At 47.9% G+C, this 16,304-nt stretch overlaps 1 protein-coding gene across 2 annotated transcripts in view; it reads right to left on the bottom strand.

The window, feature by feature from the left end:
* LOC147669029 (uncharacterized) overlaps window positions 1–15,447 on the bottom strand; it is a 50,735-nt gene extending 35,288 nt beyond the window's left edge. Inside the window, exon 1 of one of the 2 annotated variants that reach the window (XM_086948272.1) lies at window positions 14,841–15,447. In XM_086948272.1, the coding sequence (XP_086804398.1) occupies window positions 14,841–14,911 (71 nt within the window). In that variant the 5' untranslated portion in view covers window positions 14,912–15,447. Of the gene's footprint in view, window positions 1–14,110; window positions 14,226–14,840 lie in introns of those variants that run through there. The other variant, XM_086948271.1, reaches the window with a different exon arrangement.
* Window positions 15,448–16,304: the final 857 nt, after the last annotated feature.

Raw genomic sequence — 16,304 nt, 5'->3', positions numbered from 1 at the left:
TGAGGCAAGCTGAAGTCTTCCAGCCAGCAGCACCCTGCACAGAATGTGGGCTGCGACATTTCTATTCCCAACATAAATTTGGAAGAATTGGAAATTCCTGGATATAACAAACCAGACACATTTATATTTACAAAAGCGTGTAACACCATTACAGTTACTGACAGTTACTGACTGGTTGACAGCCACATTACAATACTCGGACATACTATAAATACAAGAGGCAGGAATAAATGTTATTCTGTGAACGAGGGTTCCCAGAACAACAAGTGTGATCTCCGGAGACCCTACATGGTAGTATTTTGCGTGTTCAGCATCCTAGCAGGTGAGCTCTAACTTTTCGATAAGTCTCAACAACCAGGTGGAATGGGCTTCGCTGATGATTAAGTCTGTAAAGTGCACAACTAAAGTGAGTGTACCCTACAACTCAGTTTCACACCGACTTTAAATTGAGCTGTTGGGTGTTCTGAGAGAACTGGAGGTGTGGGGGAGAATGCTAGCTGCTTCTTTGGGTCTATGATGGGAGTATTTGGCTCAGTGACTCGGCAATTGGTCTGCGACACCCAGACATTGTTTATCACCCAGCATCAATGACCAGCTACTGAGGAACCAAGCCAGAATAGCAGACAACTCTCTCATGCTCAACACACAGATAGAGACTATCTACATCACACAACAATAAAGAAACCCGGATGTGCAATACTCCAAATAGTCAGACTGAATCACTCCTACCGTCCTCTAACAGTGGACTAGAACTCGGAGGCTCATGCTCTATTTAACGCCCACATCAATGCAGCAACAATGTCCCAAACTGCCTTTCAACAAACACTTTAGCACCACTAAAGTCAGCAGTTACACAGGAACTAAACTGTCTCCTCCTGAAAGCCAGAATAAAATGTAAATAAAATTGGATGTCTTCCCTACAAGCTACGTCAGTGTCAGCACAATACTCATCTCACGAGCTACCAAATCTCTCTTCAGGCTTTCCAGGTTAAGAAATACAAGGTATTTTTAGAGCTTGCACGCACAGGACTCAATTAATCCTCCTCTGACTCAGCTCTCAAATAGGCTCTTTCGCTTGTCAAGAACCCAAACTTAACCCAGACACCTTAGCATCCTTACAAACCTACTGCTCTTCCATATATTATTTGGAGAAAGACCTGTATTCCTCTGTGGGTCATTTTACCCATCGTAGGCTCCTGACCCTCTGTTGGTCAAGGCTTACTTCCCCTTTTTGCAGGATTTATTTTTAAATTTGAATCTATGTGACATGGTAAGTAAAACTAAAACCTTCTAGTTATTCAAATATATTCCTTGTAAAGTGCTCCAATAACCCCACGAGTTTTTGGCAGGTTATAAAAAACCAGCAAATAAATGAAACACGCCCCAGCCCTAATCCCTCCCCGCCCAAAGAGCAGAACTTTCTATAGTTGCCAAACGTGGGGCAAGTTTTCTGGGCTCAGTAGAGTGGGTAGGCAAGACTAAGAGAATGAAGGTAGTGACGGGGCCTTGTTATGGTGCTAGAACTCACGGCAATACAGCTAGTCCTGCACTCGAATAGTCCGCTGCTGTATCAGTAATAAGTTCAAAATCAAAATGACTACAACTCACATTTTAACACGTATAGCAACAGAAATGTCAACATGTACATATTTTCAACATGAAAAGAACTAGCCAAGCACACAGTCAAGGACTGGTCCACAAATCAGCCAAGGATGAAGTAAGAAAAATGTCACTTTCTAAAGAACGTGGGAAAGGCTTTTTGTGAGGATTGTCTTACATCACATATTAATCTGATATCAATGTATGCCAACTGTATGTACACCTCGTGATTATTGATTTAATAATTGTGGGCTTGAGATTTGTGATGGGAGTTATTTGTTATCTTCAATGTCAAACCAGCCGTAGTAGTAACACATTTTCTATAGGCGTAGAAATACTATACCACATAGCCAAGGGCACTGTATGACTGCCACAACTAAAAAAGAAGTCGCACGGGATGGGGTCAAACCCTTCCATCTAGGCCACCTCAACAGCTTTTACGCAGACATCCACTGCCTTGTTGCATCTAGCTTTCTACAACTTTCACCCCATGAAGTACCATCAGACTCATCCCTTCCATCACCTTGTCATGCTCTCTAACGTCTGAATAGCAGCTCTCTTATAGTTCTACACAGCAAAGAATGAAAATGTAATTCTGAGCTCTTTTCTAAATTTCAAAGATTTCGTAGATTTTGTCGTTGAGCAGTTCTTTCTAGTCTTCAAATGGTGAACATCCTACCGATTGGATTTTTGACTGGGAAGCTTTGTTAAATTCCACGCTAAAGTATCTTTCATCTGAACCCATGTCTTGCACCAAGCTAAAGTAGATGGCTTTGCCACAAAATCACACCAGTAGTTCAATAGTGAAAGCAAATATGCAATATCAGAAACAAGTATGGACACTTTAACTAAAAATTCTTGTTCTTTGGATCCTAACATGAAAAAACTTTCAAGTCAGTTATAAAAATATACACACAAAAAAAAAGATAATCAGAACTCACAAACAAGATGCATGGACAACATTGGTGACTGCTACAAGAACAAACCATACCAAACAAATTTGCACACTAATGGGGTTAGGTCTATGGAGCAAAGACCAGCGAATGATCATTTTATCTCGAATGACATCTGGGTATTCTAAATCGGTACATTAGATCCCTGTCTGGCTACAGTTACAATACCATGTTTCAATTATGATAAACACATTTACAATTACTTAAAAAACGAAATTGAGAAAAAGATCTCAACATTCCAGAGTGGTGGGCCCGAAATAGCTACTAATAGATGTATTTGAAATGGAACCCATCTTGTGAAGCACATCATTAACCCAAATTCCCATGTGGTTGCTGGGGGGTCTATATCCAAGTCTTGGATTGGCTCTATTATCCACCCTATCTCTAAAAAAGCACAAAAGCCTGACCCCCAAAATTATCGTTTAATAGCTTTCTTAGACTGGGAAGGGGAAATTAGTCCTTAAATACTTACTTAACCGACTAACTGGGCAAACGACAATCGTCTAATCCCACTTACCTGGACAGGATTTCAATAAGCCTGTTCGACAACTGATAACATGAAGTAGTAGCTGCCAAGCGGCAAAAGTGGTGTGCAGTGTAGGAGAGTAGGATCTGCTTACTATGGTTACCCCCACTTTTTGCTGTGTTTGACTGATTTATCAACTTTAGTCTGGCTGAGGCGCTGCTAACCAAGACCCCAGCCTAGCTGCTTCCTCTCTAAACTGATTGCATGTACGTTAGGCGCACTCCAGATTGGTTACTGGGTTACCCTTGTGAGTCCCTAGTATATGGTACCTTACGTACCAAGGGTATAGGTACCCAAGAGGCCTACCAGGGGCTGAAGCATGTATTATGCCACACATGGGAAGCCTTACAAAATGGCACCACAGGTCTGCTCCTGCAGCCTGGGTAAAGTGGTGCTTGCACCCCTTACCAAGATATAGTATGTTATATGTTATAAGTGACTTGTAACACGCTCAATTACTCATGAGTGTCCTGGCGCAATTTGAACTGCAGACTAGCGGGGGGAGAAAAATTAGATAACCTGATTAAAAAGATGAGCTTTAAGAAGTTTCTTAAATCGATAAAGGACTTGGGTGTGGCGCAGAGAAACTGGAAGGCTGTTCCAAAGAGTAGCTACCTTGACCGTAAGTGACTGACCCCCCATCCTAGAACGGCGGAAACGGGGAATGGCCATCAGACGGCAGGAGGCAGATCGAGGGAACGATGCGGGGTGCAAAAGGCCACCCGTTTCCTAATATAGCAGGGTCCCAAGTCATGCAGCGCTCTATGTGCTAAAGTGAGGGCCTTAAACTGCACCCGCAGGACCACGGGCAGCCAGTGAAGGTCACGCAAGTGTGACCGTATGCTGGATCTCTTAGAGATGTTAAATAAGAGTCTGGCCACCGCGTTCTGGATCAGTTGAAGTTTGTTCACCAAGTATCCCGGGATGCCAATAAAAAGCGCATTGGCGTAATCCAAGCGGGACAAGATGAGTGCCCGTGCCACCATTTCCTTCGCCGGCTGAGAGAGCATAGGGAAGAATCTACTCAGTGATTTGAGTGTACCAAAACAGACACCCGTTAGTCTCTTGATGTGTTCAGAGAACCGGAAATCCTCCCTGAACCAAACTCCCAAGTTCTTAGCTGAACCACTCTCAGAAAGTGGGCGGGGGAAATCTGGGGGCCACAAGGTTTTTGTGAAAAGCTGGGGGGAAATATACCTATATCTACCTTTAAAAACAGACACATATAAACCTATAAGTCACTCCTATGGCAGGCCTTGACAATCCTGAAGGCAGAGTGCTTGGTTTTGTGTGAGAGGGTGCCCAAGCTGGAGCTGAGCTCCTCTGCAGCTTTCGGAATCACTTCCTTATAGCTGTTCTGTGAAACAGCCATACCATATACTCTTAAGTGCATTATAACCTTGCTGTAAATGCTAACTTTGAAATGGGTGCATCAAAACATATCATGTTTAGTGTCAAACACTTTGAAATCCTACCCCCCGGCCAGTCCTGGCGGTGGGGTAGAATTCCACCCTTCTAGAGGGAGAAGACATGTACACCTTTACTTAACCGGTAATAGTTTAAAGGAGCCCCAGCATCACAAAATGGATGCTGCTGCCACAGACACGAGTCTGACCTCCTGCTGCTGGACGAAACTCCGGCAGGGGAGGCCTGGACAATACGTTTCCTGTCACAGGGAGGTGTAACCACATCCCCAGACAGGCTTTAGTGTATTGGGGCAGGGTGGTTGCATTCAGGGAATGCTTTTCAGACAGTGCCTGGGGCATACAAGGTGTCCCTGTGCATACCCCAGTTCAAACCGGTTGCTGGGGCACTCTGCCCCAGCTCTGTTGCGAAACTGGACAAAGGGGAAGGGGTGTAACCACCCCCTCCCCAGGTCCTCCCATAGGTGGGACCTTAGAGTTAGTCCATTCCTTAAACTCAGTAAGTATAGGAACCCAGTCCCTAGGACTTTAGATTACCCTGGACGAAACTCTGCATCATATATCCTGGAACTTCGACACACTATTTCGACTAGAAGACGGAAGGATCTCCCTTTGGGTCAAAGAGTGACTCCCCTGTTCAAACAGGCACCAAAGAAGCATCTTGCTGGTCTGCATTTTCAAGGCTCCCGCCAGATCCCGAAGTGTCTGAGACATAAGACATGGACTTCCAGACATCACCGAGGTAGACACGAGTTCTCAGCAAAGCTGAGACCTGTACCAATCATGAGAGACGTGGGACCGGAACTCCTGACACCGTGCACATTTGCTGGTGCATCTACTTCCCGAGCTTTCCCAAAGTTGTGCTTTGGGCTACTCGTAGTCCAAGCCCTGAGCACCATCTGCACCGAAGATTGTGGGCCTACACTCCATGAGTGTTCTGTGGGCCCGCTTCTAGCAAATCTGCTTGAGGCCCCTTTACAATCCCTGGTCCGTCGACTGATGGGTCCCCACAAAGGTAACACTTGTTTCTTGAGCTTCTCTGGTTGCTCCAGACGTACCCTGACTCCCCCCAAAGGGTGAGTCCCTCATACCTTGCTGGTCTGCTCCGAAGCCAATCTTTGCATTCTGCGTGGGCTGCTGTTGCCAAGGCTTGTTGGGTCCAATCTGGATACCAACGCTGCAGCACTCGACATCCAACGTGGGACAGCTTGAATCCAGCTCCTGGTTGTCGTTGATGCCTCCTGGTCCTCGTGGCTGAAGAGTCAAGCTTCACCTCCTGCACCTGAAATCACCCGACATCGGTGGGCATTAAGCATGGGCGAATTTTGCAAATTCGCGATCCGCGAATTTGCGAATTCGCGATCCGCAAAATTCGCGAATTTGTGCATTTTTGTTTTTTGCATGTTTGCGGGGTTTTTTGCGTGTTCGCGGGGATTTTTGCGTCTTCGCGAGCCGCTTGCATAGCGAAGTTACCAATGCAGTCGTTTATGGGAGAGGGAGAGAGAGATAGATAGAAAGAGATAGAACGAGAGGGAAAGAGAGAGGGAGAGAGAGAACGAGAGAAAGGAAGAGAGGCCGGATCTCTGAAGGGTCAGATTCCTGAGTTGCCCCTACAGAACATACAGCTTTTTATTTTTAGCGAAATGCATATGAAAATTGCGCTGTAAAGGTCTCTTTTAGTTTAACCCCTCCTGACAACTCAAAATGGGTGTATTTGCCATCCTCTCCCTTCTTCCTGTTTTTTATATCTGTAAGTGCTTCCTGATGAGGTTTAATTCCTTGGACAGGTGCCTCGTTGCCTACTTGTAACTATTCTCTGACCCTGCTTCAAGGGTCAGAGCAGGGTCAGAGAATAGTTGCAAGTAGGCAACGAGGCGCCAGGAAGCACTTAGCAGCAGGTGTCCAAGTTGAAGTTAATTTGTTTGTAACCCTTTTGTAAAAGGTTATAAAGAAATTAGGTTCAACTTTTGCACCTGCTGCTGTAACCCTTGCTTGGCTGAAAATTCATCCCCGCTGATTCGCGGATTTTACGCCCACCCTTCGTGGGCATCTTCTTACTGCATCCCTGGTCACTGGCAAGTGACCCAGACTCTGTCCTCTCGGCTTTCAGGTTCTTCAGATTTTCAATCCACCCTCTGATCCATACGGACACTTTTCATTGTGTCACCAGCAGCACTTCTTTGCAGCTTTCCATAGGTAACGATGAAGAAACTAAGCATGGGCGAATTTTGTGGATTCGCGATCTGTGAATTTGCGGATTTGCGAATTCGCGATCCGCAAAATTTGCGAATTTGTGCGAATTTGCGGATTTGTTTTTGCGTGTTCGCAGGTTTTTTGTGTGTTCGCGGGGTTTTTTGCGTCTTCGCGAGCCGCTTGCATAGCGAAGTTACCCATGCAGTCGTTTATGGGAGAGGGAGAGAGAGATAGATAAATAGAGAGAAAGAGAGGGAAAGAGAGAGAACGAGAGAAAGAAAGAGAGGCCGGATCTCTGAAGGGCCAGATTCCTGAGTTGGCCCTACAGAACGTACAGCTTTTTATTTTTAGCAAAATGCATATGAAAATTGTGCTGTAAAGGTCTCTTTTAGTTTAACCCCTCCTGACAACTCAAAATGGGTGTATTTGCCATCCTCTCCCTTCTTCCTGATTTTTATATCTGTAAGTGCTTCCTGATAAGGTTTAATTCCTTGGACAGGTGCCTCGTTGCCTACTTGTAACTATTCTCTGACCCTGCTTCAAGGGTCAGAGCAGGGTCAGGGAATAGTTGCAAGTAGGCAACGAGGCGCCAGGAAGCAATTAGCAGCAGGTGTCCAAGTTGAAGTTAATTTGTTTGTAACCCTTTTGTAAAAGGTTACAAAGAAATTAGGTTCAACTTTTGAACCTGCTGCTGTAACCCTTGCTTGGCTGAAAATTCGTCCCCGCTGATTCGCGGATTTTACCGCGATTTCGCGGATCGCGAAATCGCGGAAAATCCGCAAATTCGCCCGCGAAACGGATTTTACGCCCACCCTTAGAAGAAACCCAACACGTAAAAACACCTATGCACCCTGCTTCCTTGGGTGAGGTAATACGAGTACTTTGGTGCACTCGTGGGTCTTGACTCTCAAATTGTCCAGTACTGAAGGGGTTTGTTCCTAGTCCACTCCTAAGTGTCCTTAATCTTAAAAATCTAATCGCAACTTTCTCCATAGAAGTCAATGGTGATTCAGGGCTGTGTTTAGACACTGCACGCATCCCCTCTGGGTCTCCTGCATCCCTACCTTGGGTGGATCCTGGTTCCTGGTTGACCCAGCGGTTCTACAGGCCCCAGGCCTTGTCTCTATGTACTTATACCACTTTCTTTGTAGAGAAGTGTGGCTCAATGGTTAGAGCGCATGCGCGGCCGCACGCGCATTTGTCGTGAGAAATGCGCATGCGCGGGCGGCTGCGCATGCCATTACCATCCAAGACACGCGCGCCGGCGACGCAATGACGAGCGGGAGCCCCGGGGACGCAGCAGGTCAAGGTAAGTGGTTTTATAATTATTTTATATATTAATGTAAGCATTTAGGGAGGGTGGGAGGGAGGCGGGTGGCGGGCAACTTCGCTACGCCCACAAAGTGGGCGTAGTGTTGCCTGCTTCGCCTACTTTGCAAAGGGCGAAGTAGGCAACACTACGCCCACTTCGTAGGCATAGCGAAGTTGCCCGCCCACCCTTAGTCATAACATAGGTACATTAGAGGAATGGTCGATTTAGTGAAAACATTTAACAATACTTAAAACAATGGACCATACAAAGAGTTAAGTTTGTATTCCAGCAAAAAGGAATTTAATTCATTCAATTTGATCATCAGATCATTGATACATGCTTCTTATAAATCAGACAGTTCATGTATATATCCAAGCATTTTTTTAACAGTGTCAGTATATACAATATAGTACAGTGCTCTAGGTGCAAGAAAAGTTGGAAAGGAATAGGGGTGGTTAGGTCTGTGAGGGATGGGGTAAAGGTATAGTGATATGAACACAATTCAATCCTGTTCAATAGAACCTTTACAGCCTAGGTTTGGTCTGAAAATCCCTTCAAAAACATTACACATAGCACAACATTACACATAGGACAACATTAATTCGATTTTCAATCCTATGGTGTATGTCAGCGTGTGAAAGGTTGTCGACGATTCAACCCCTGGTTATAAGGGTGAGTGGGTACTCATTCTGGGGTCTTCATCAGGACAGGTAGGTAGAGCACCTGAAACCATAAATGTGAATCAGTATTGGTCTAGGGGGAGGGGGATCTACTGAAAACGTAATTAAAATCGACCAGATTACCTACACAAAAGGTCGGATGCGGATGCCCGATCTTAGTTTGTGGCCGTCAGGTCATTCATATCTGTAATGAAGGTAACCTGGTTAGTGGTCATGATCATGTGTAGGTTTTAGAAAGACATTAAAAAGGAGGGAGGCTCAAGCGGGACTGTGCTAGCCAATATTACCAGTATTCTCTTATCAATAGATCCAATTCCATGGTGTTCTGAGGGTGTGGCCGGTCGGTCGACACCCACATCCGAGTCAATCTGGAGTATGAGTTGGTAAATGTATTGCCAAAAGAGGGCGTCTTGAAAAGAAAAGAAAGTAAATGTAAGCGCGAGACTCGCGAAACTGCGATGGGTCGAGGGATCCGTTCGTCTCGAGGAAGGCGGCCAGTTGCTTGTTGACGACCTTTTCGATGACTTTGGCCGGGAAGGGAAGGAGCGAGATGGGGCGGAAGTTCTTGAGGTCGGTCGGGTCCGCTGTTGGTTTCTTCAGTAGTGCGCTGAGCTCGGCGTGCTTCCAGCTCTCAGGGAAGGTGGCTGTGTTGAAGGAGGTGTTGATGATGTCTCGGAGATGGGGTGCGATGGTGGGGGCCGCTTTGTTGAAGATGTGGTGGGGGCACGGGTCGGTCGGCGATTCGGAGTGGATGGTGTTCATCATGCTTGTCGTGTCTTCGGGGGTCACCTCGGTCCATGTCTGGAGGATGGCGGCTGGGTGCGTAGGTTTGACCGGTGGGTGCGGGGGTTGAGCGCTGAAACTGTTGTGGATGTCGGAGATCTTGCGGTGGAAGTACGAGACGAGGGAGTCGCAGAGGTCCTGTGAGGGGGTGATGTCGTTGTTGCTGGTGCTGGGGTTGAAGAATTCCTTGACGATGTTGAAGAGCTCCTTGCTGTCATGGGCGTTCTTGTCCAGTCGTTCCTTCAGAGATTTCTTCTTTGTGGTGCGGATGAGCTGGTGATGTCTGCGGGTGGCGAGTTTGAGGGCGGTCATGTTGTCGGTGGTCATGTTGAGGAGCCAGGTCTTCCAGGGTGCGGCAGGCCTTCTTGGAGTCCTTGAGTTCGTCGGTGAACCAGGGAGCCTTCTTGCTTCTGGGTCTGGTGAGTGGGTCCTTCAGTGGGGCGAGGTCGTCAGCACTTGTGGTCAGCCACTGCGTGAGGTTGCAGGCTGCTGTGTTAGGGTCCGTTGTCCTGACGGGTGGGTTCTGGCTGAGGGAGGTGGCGAGCTGGTCGGCGGTGATCTTTCTCCAGTTCCTGTGGGGAACCTGCTTCGGGTGGTGGTGGACCGTGTTCTTCGCGAAGCTGAAATGGACGCAGCTGTGGTCGGTCCAGTTGAGTACGGTGGAGTGCCTGAAGGAGACGTGCTTGCTGGAGGAGAAGATAGGATCGATCGTGTGGCCGGCGTAGTGGGTGGGGGTGCTGACCAGCTGCTTGAGTCCGAGGTTGGCGAGGTTGTCCAGCAGGGTGGTGGTGTTGCGGTCGTTGTTGTTCTCCAGGTGGAAGTTGAGGTCCCCGAGGAGGATGTAGTCGGTGGAGGGGAGGGCGTGTGGGCTGATGAAGTCCGTGATGTCATCGCAGAACTGTGAACGCGGTCCCGGGGGTCTGTAGATGAGGGTGCCTCTGAGGGTTGTCTTGGGGTCGGTGTGGATCTGGAAGTGGAGGTATTCGGCGGCGCTGAATGTGATGCTGGAGTCAGTCGAGATGCGAATGGTGCTCTTGTGTACGATGGCGATGCCTCCTCCGGTCTGGTTGATGCGGTCCCTCCTGATGATCTTGTAGCCGTCCGGGATGGCTATAGCGATGTCGGGGGCTGAGGAGGCGTTCATCCAGGTTTCTGTGAGGAAGGCAACGTCTGGGGATGCGGTGTCGAGGAGGTTCCAGAGTTCCAGGGCGTGGCGGTGGATGGAGCGGGTGTTGAGCATGATGCACTTGAGGTGGTTGTTGCTTCCAGTCTTGGCAGGTGCGGTGCAGGTTCGGTGGCAGGAGAAGTTGCAGGATCGGCAGACGAAGGGTCCATGGGTGTGTCGCGGGGATGCTTGGTAGCATCCGGGGGCTCGGGCGGTGTTGAGTGCGATGAGTGTGGCGAAGTTGTAGGTCCTGCGGGGGGGCTGGCGGGCGCGGGGCCAGGAGGTCTGGCGCTGGGAGTGGTCCAGGCGCGGACGGGCGCAGACGGGCTTACCTTTGGCGCACCTTCGGCGCTCAAACGGCGCTCCCGCTGCGCACGTCCGCTGCGCGGTCGCTGAGGGGGGCGTCATAAATAAGGAGCCGGGAGGGAGGGTCAGCTGGGAGGCGGGGTGGCCAATGGGCAGGGAGGGGAGGCGGGACTGGAGGCAGAGGCGGGAGCAGGAAGGAGGAGACTGGGGCGGCGGCGGGAGAACGGGGGGGAAGTGACCGGGTCAGCGGCGGCGGTCAGCGGGCGAGGAAGGGGCGGCAGGCAGAGAGCGGCAGGCGGTACCTACGAGGCAGCAGGCAGAAGGCAGCATCGTGGTGTGGCGTCAGTCAGCAGTCTCAGCGGTAGGCAGGCGCCAGGCAGCGGCAAGCAGGCAGGCGGCAGAGCAGTGGAGGAGGAGCGACCGGCTGTGGGGGCACAGCATCTGGGCTTGGACCAGGATTCTAGATAGACCTCTCCTTAGGAACTGAAAGATCCGGGTGCTGTGGCAAATCAGATAACGGGAGACTATAAAACACTGTTAAATATCCTTTTGAAAGCTTAATTGACAAGATTTGCATAGGTCTCCTACCATGATATGAGACATTATTGCACAAAAAGTACACTCATATTGACAGAGACTGTAGGTTTTATTCTTCTAATCCTGGCACCGCGTATTCATAGGTCTTCTAAACTGAACCACCATGTCCACATAAATCACTGCTATCTATGTTACATCCAAGACACATCCTCCTCTTCTGGCTGAAAATGCCTCTGATGATGGGCACAGCGGCGAAGGCCTGAACAGGACATTATCCTCTGCGTTAAAGATCATCTGATGATGGGTGCAAAGGTGAAGGCCTTAAGCCATGGACTGATCCTCTGCAGGGAAGATCTCAGATGAGGGGTATAGAGGTGAAGGGCTGAAGGTGCGGCATTGTCATCTGCCTGTGAGGTCTCTGATGATCGCTACGGAGGGGAAGGCATGGCATCACTTTCTGCCTGGAAAATCATATGATGAGTTTGGCGCTGAAGGCATATCATAATCCTTTGCATGGAAAGGCCTATGATGATGGGTACAGAGGTAAAGACCTGAACACATGGTACGATCCTCTACCTGAAAATGCCTCTGACGATGGACAACTCTAGAAAGGGTCTGATTGGATGAAGACATCTTAAGAAGTCATACATTAATTTTAAACTTCCTATACTGATAACTTGCCATCGTAGCAGCACCCCTCCAACAGCATCTTTCACAGACTATCTGTGCCCCAGTTTGAAGGCTTGGCTTGGCCTGGTCTTGAAAGAATAAATACAAAAAGTAGCAAATCATTACTACAGTATTCTAGGACATCTACAAATGAAAGTGGCTGATGTACTATTTTCATGAAAGCTAATCCAATTGATCCATACTCCCCATGTTTGATCAACATCTACCACCATTCCAATGTATCTAAATCAACAGCATATCCCTGCTAAGTAACCTTGTGTAGACCTCACCAGTACTCTTGTCTTCCCATGTACTTCAGTGCCCCCAGCACCTAGCGTGCAGTGTAAAAATATCAGAAAAAAAAGAAAATAAAGTGCCCTGCACATCAGAACTAGCTTTTTGGGTTGTTTTTAAGGGGCAGATATTACTTTCTCTGGATAGACCCTCAGAGGCAAGAGAGGGTTAATCCTTGAGCGCTCATCTATTCATTAGTTAAGTTTACTTCCCCTGTTCAACACCCTTCGCAAAGGCTGATCAGTGTCTCATCCTCTGCGGAGTTACGAAAAAACTCCAGGAGATTCTACTGAGTTTTTCACGCCGCAGTGTTTGGGTACGATGCCCCGCCCACACTGTTTTTTAGCACCGGGAGCTTGTACGGTGCTGTATAATCAGTGCAAATGACACCACGTGGCGTGCCAGACGTCCCTGCTTCTTAATGGCACTAGAGTAGATTTTCTACTCTAGCGGTACCGACCTGCCACGACTGCTTATGTTGAGAAATCTCGCAGGGAGGCGGTCTAGCTCTCAATTTTCTCGCTCACTAACTTAGCGTTGGCGAGTCAAGCCCGAGGAATGAAAAAAAAAAAACAGCTCTGCCGTGTGGCGGTTGGTGGAATTTCTCTGGAACTCCATGCTCCAAGCGAAGCGGACAAAACTCTGTGAATTCCGCCGGAGGAGCAGAGTTTACTGCCCACCACTACTAATAATATGGGAATGTTCCTACAGCAATCACAACCGCAGATCACAGACAACCCCCTCACAGATGTGAGCTTCAGAACACACATACCTTACTGACCCCTTCACCGTTCTTCCCCATCACCAACCCTAATATATGCACAACAGTCACAGTTCTCCGAAATACACCAGCCACATCACATATTCCGACACACGCATATACATACCTCTTTCAGGCCTCAGTTCACACCAGTGTGTAAAAACCTAAGGAATAACACACACCTTACCACAGCTTCTAAAAGAACGTACACATAAAAAGCATGCCAATTATACTTAAGACTCCTAGTTGATAGTTTTTACACATAAATACGGACAGAAAACAATGCGTCTGCTATCTACATTTATTTTTAAAAACTGAAAGAAAAAAAAATGTAGGCCCTTTTGCTTGACTTTGCATGTTGTCTCATTAGTTGAAAGTCAATAACTAAGCAGATAGACAGAATAGGGAGTTAAAAAACAGAAATAGATTTCCTTACATAATGGCATGTCAACATACATGTGTAGTATAATGCTAATATTTAGATGAGGGTGTATTGTAATGTTAGCCTGCTTAATTTTCTAAAACACGTCAGGCGTCGAAGTATGTGTGCATGTTTATCAGTTAAATAAATGTGGAAACAATTTTACAACCACATTTATCCACGAAATATACAGTAAATATGGATAAATAATTATAAAAATGGCCCAAACATAATTATGGATAAATACAGACGGAAATGTTAAAAAAACAAATACCATAAACCCGGAGTCTTAATTATACTCCAAAAAAACTAAAGCACATTTCAGGTACAGTACATAACTCACCAACCCCAGTACAGACATATCCCTCACAGTCGCCAGTACATACACTGGCACAATTGCACGCACACACACACTCAAATCACAGCCCTCCGTAAATTGAAATCACAACACTATAATAATATTATTCCAATAATAAAACAACACACACCTTCCACAGCTCTCATGATTCCTACAAATATACCCTATGTGATGTGACCGGCAGCCACCAGCACAGCTACTACAGCCCCAGTAGAAGTGCCACAGTCCCGTGTTCAGCCTCATCCCTTCACAGACCCCTCCAGTGAACCACAGTCCCCAGTACATGCGTCAGAGTGGGAAGTACACGCCTCTCGTACGTCAGTAATCCCATCACAGGCCTCATGCATCACAACCCCCAGTATATCCCAGAGTCCTGTGTACATGTCCCCTCACCCCACATGTATCTCAACACAGACCCCACAGCCCACTTCCCCCATAAAAGCAAGAAAGTTCCAAGTGCATGTTCTATCACAGCTCTGCATGACATCACAGACAACTTCAGCTCACCAAAGCCCCAGTACATGTTACGTCATACCGGTGTATCCCATCATAGACCACTTCAGCCTACGATAGCCCCCAGAGCAAGCGTCAGTCTAAAACGCACATCCCTCTCAATGTACATCATGTATCCTACCACAGACCCCTCTTGTCCACCACCGACCCCTGCAAAGGCAGCGGAGTTCCAAGCACACGCGCCAGCACACCATCACAGACACCTTCACTCCGGTTACCAGGTGAGTCCAAGCCATTATTAACACCGTTTCCTACTCCTAGGAGTTTCCTAGGAGTAGGAAACGGTATTTCCCGCACCAGAGCCCGAGTGTACCCTACCCGACCCAACCCCCCTACAGTTCGAGTACCTGCGACTGCAGCCCCTGCTTGAGGGTTCACCAGAGCCCCCTCCGTTGGGATTTTCAACTTCCAGCCCCATTGTAGGTCTACTCGGCGCTGCACCGCAGACGGCGTTCTCTTCTCGCTGCCTGACGGAGGCGCCTCGAATCTCCGCGTCCTTTCCAAAGCGCTACAATTCTGTTGGACTGGGGGTCTCGCTCTGACAGACCCACCTAGTCTCTGTGCTCACTGAAGGTCCCGCAGTGGGCGCCTCGTCTCTGCTGGAGTTGTGCGCACACCGCTGCGCTGCCTTCGCTGGGGGTTGGTTCACGTGTGCCGCCTCCCTCCAGTGATCAACGCTTCCCGCTCTCAGGTGCGCGCTGCATCTTGCCTCCAACGCGGTTCTTTTCCCCGCCAGTGGCTCTGTGGCGGCCGCCCGCTGGTGTCGCCCATTACCCCCACCCTCTGCCACTCTCCCAGTGCCAGTTGCGCCCCTCCCCTGCTTGCTTCCAGCAGCCACGCTGCAAACACCAGACCGCAGGGCACAGCAGCAAACACGAGGCGAGGCAAACTGCCACACGCTTAATTTATTATCACGTCTCCGTGTCATGGCCCTTCACTCACCTTTTTAAATTGAGAATTAATGGTATTCTTTTCGAACTTTTATGTAGCGCTACCTCACACAGGAGCCCTCGCAACGCTACCTCACACAGGAGCCCTCGCAGCGCTGTAACAAGGGTACACAACAGGAAACAGAAAGTCCTGCCATGTGGGGGAGACTCCAGTCGGGTTCCTGGGATATACCCAGAGCTGACATGTTTTCAGTCTTTCCCTGGGTGATGTTATACTTGAGCGAATGGATTTTTGACAATTCTAATATATCCATAAAAAGTGACACCATAATGAGGAAAGTTGGGCTATTTTTTTTTTTTTACTTTTTAAACTTCCATTGCAAACATTATGTGTATGTACATGCCTCTCCTTGTTTAATAGCTTTGCCTCAGGCCTTCCAGGGGTTTTGTGAATAATATCCATTTTACAAACTTTTTTTCGTCTTCTTCCGAGAAAATCGCGAAGTCAATGCAACTGCGGTTTGCCAAATGTTGGCATGCGTTGCATTTGCGATTTGTTTTCCTTTTCTCATGATACAAATCCCAGTAATCAGGCGCTTGCCTCGAGGCGCTTAACGTGTCTCCGTAATTGCAGTTCACAAACCTTAGAAACCGTGATATGTCATCCCCCAAATACTTAAACGAGCACGTGAGATTTACAGATAGCCAAGCAATCAGAGTCAGCACGAGAAAGCAGGAAAAAAAGTTGCCTGGATGCCAAACTCAAGTACCCTATAGTGACAGAGGTAAGGTTCCTCGCGCTGCACATGACATGATGTCATAATCATTCAATGTATACCCCACCTTGCCAATATCCACAAAAGGGCTATGACTGCAGGAACAGAAAGGTAAATATTCATGAAAAAGTTCCCATTACCGTGG

The sequence above is a fragment of the Lissotriton vulgaris genome, unplaced genomic scaffold (genome assembly GCF_964263255.1).
Source record: "Lissotriton vulgaris unplaced genomic scaffold, aLisVul1.2 SCAFFOLD_2848, whole genome shotgun sequence".
In the NCBI taxonomy this organism is placed as follows: domain Eukaryota; kingdom Metazoa; phylum Chordata; class Amphibia; order Caudata; family Salamandridae; genus Lissotriton; species Lissotriton vulgaris.
This window is presented reverse-complemented; position numbering and strand designations above follow the sequence as displayed.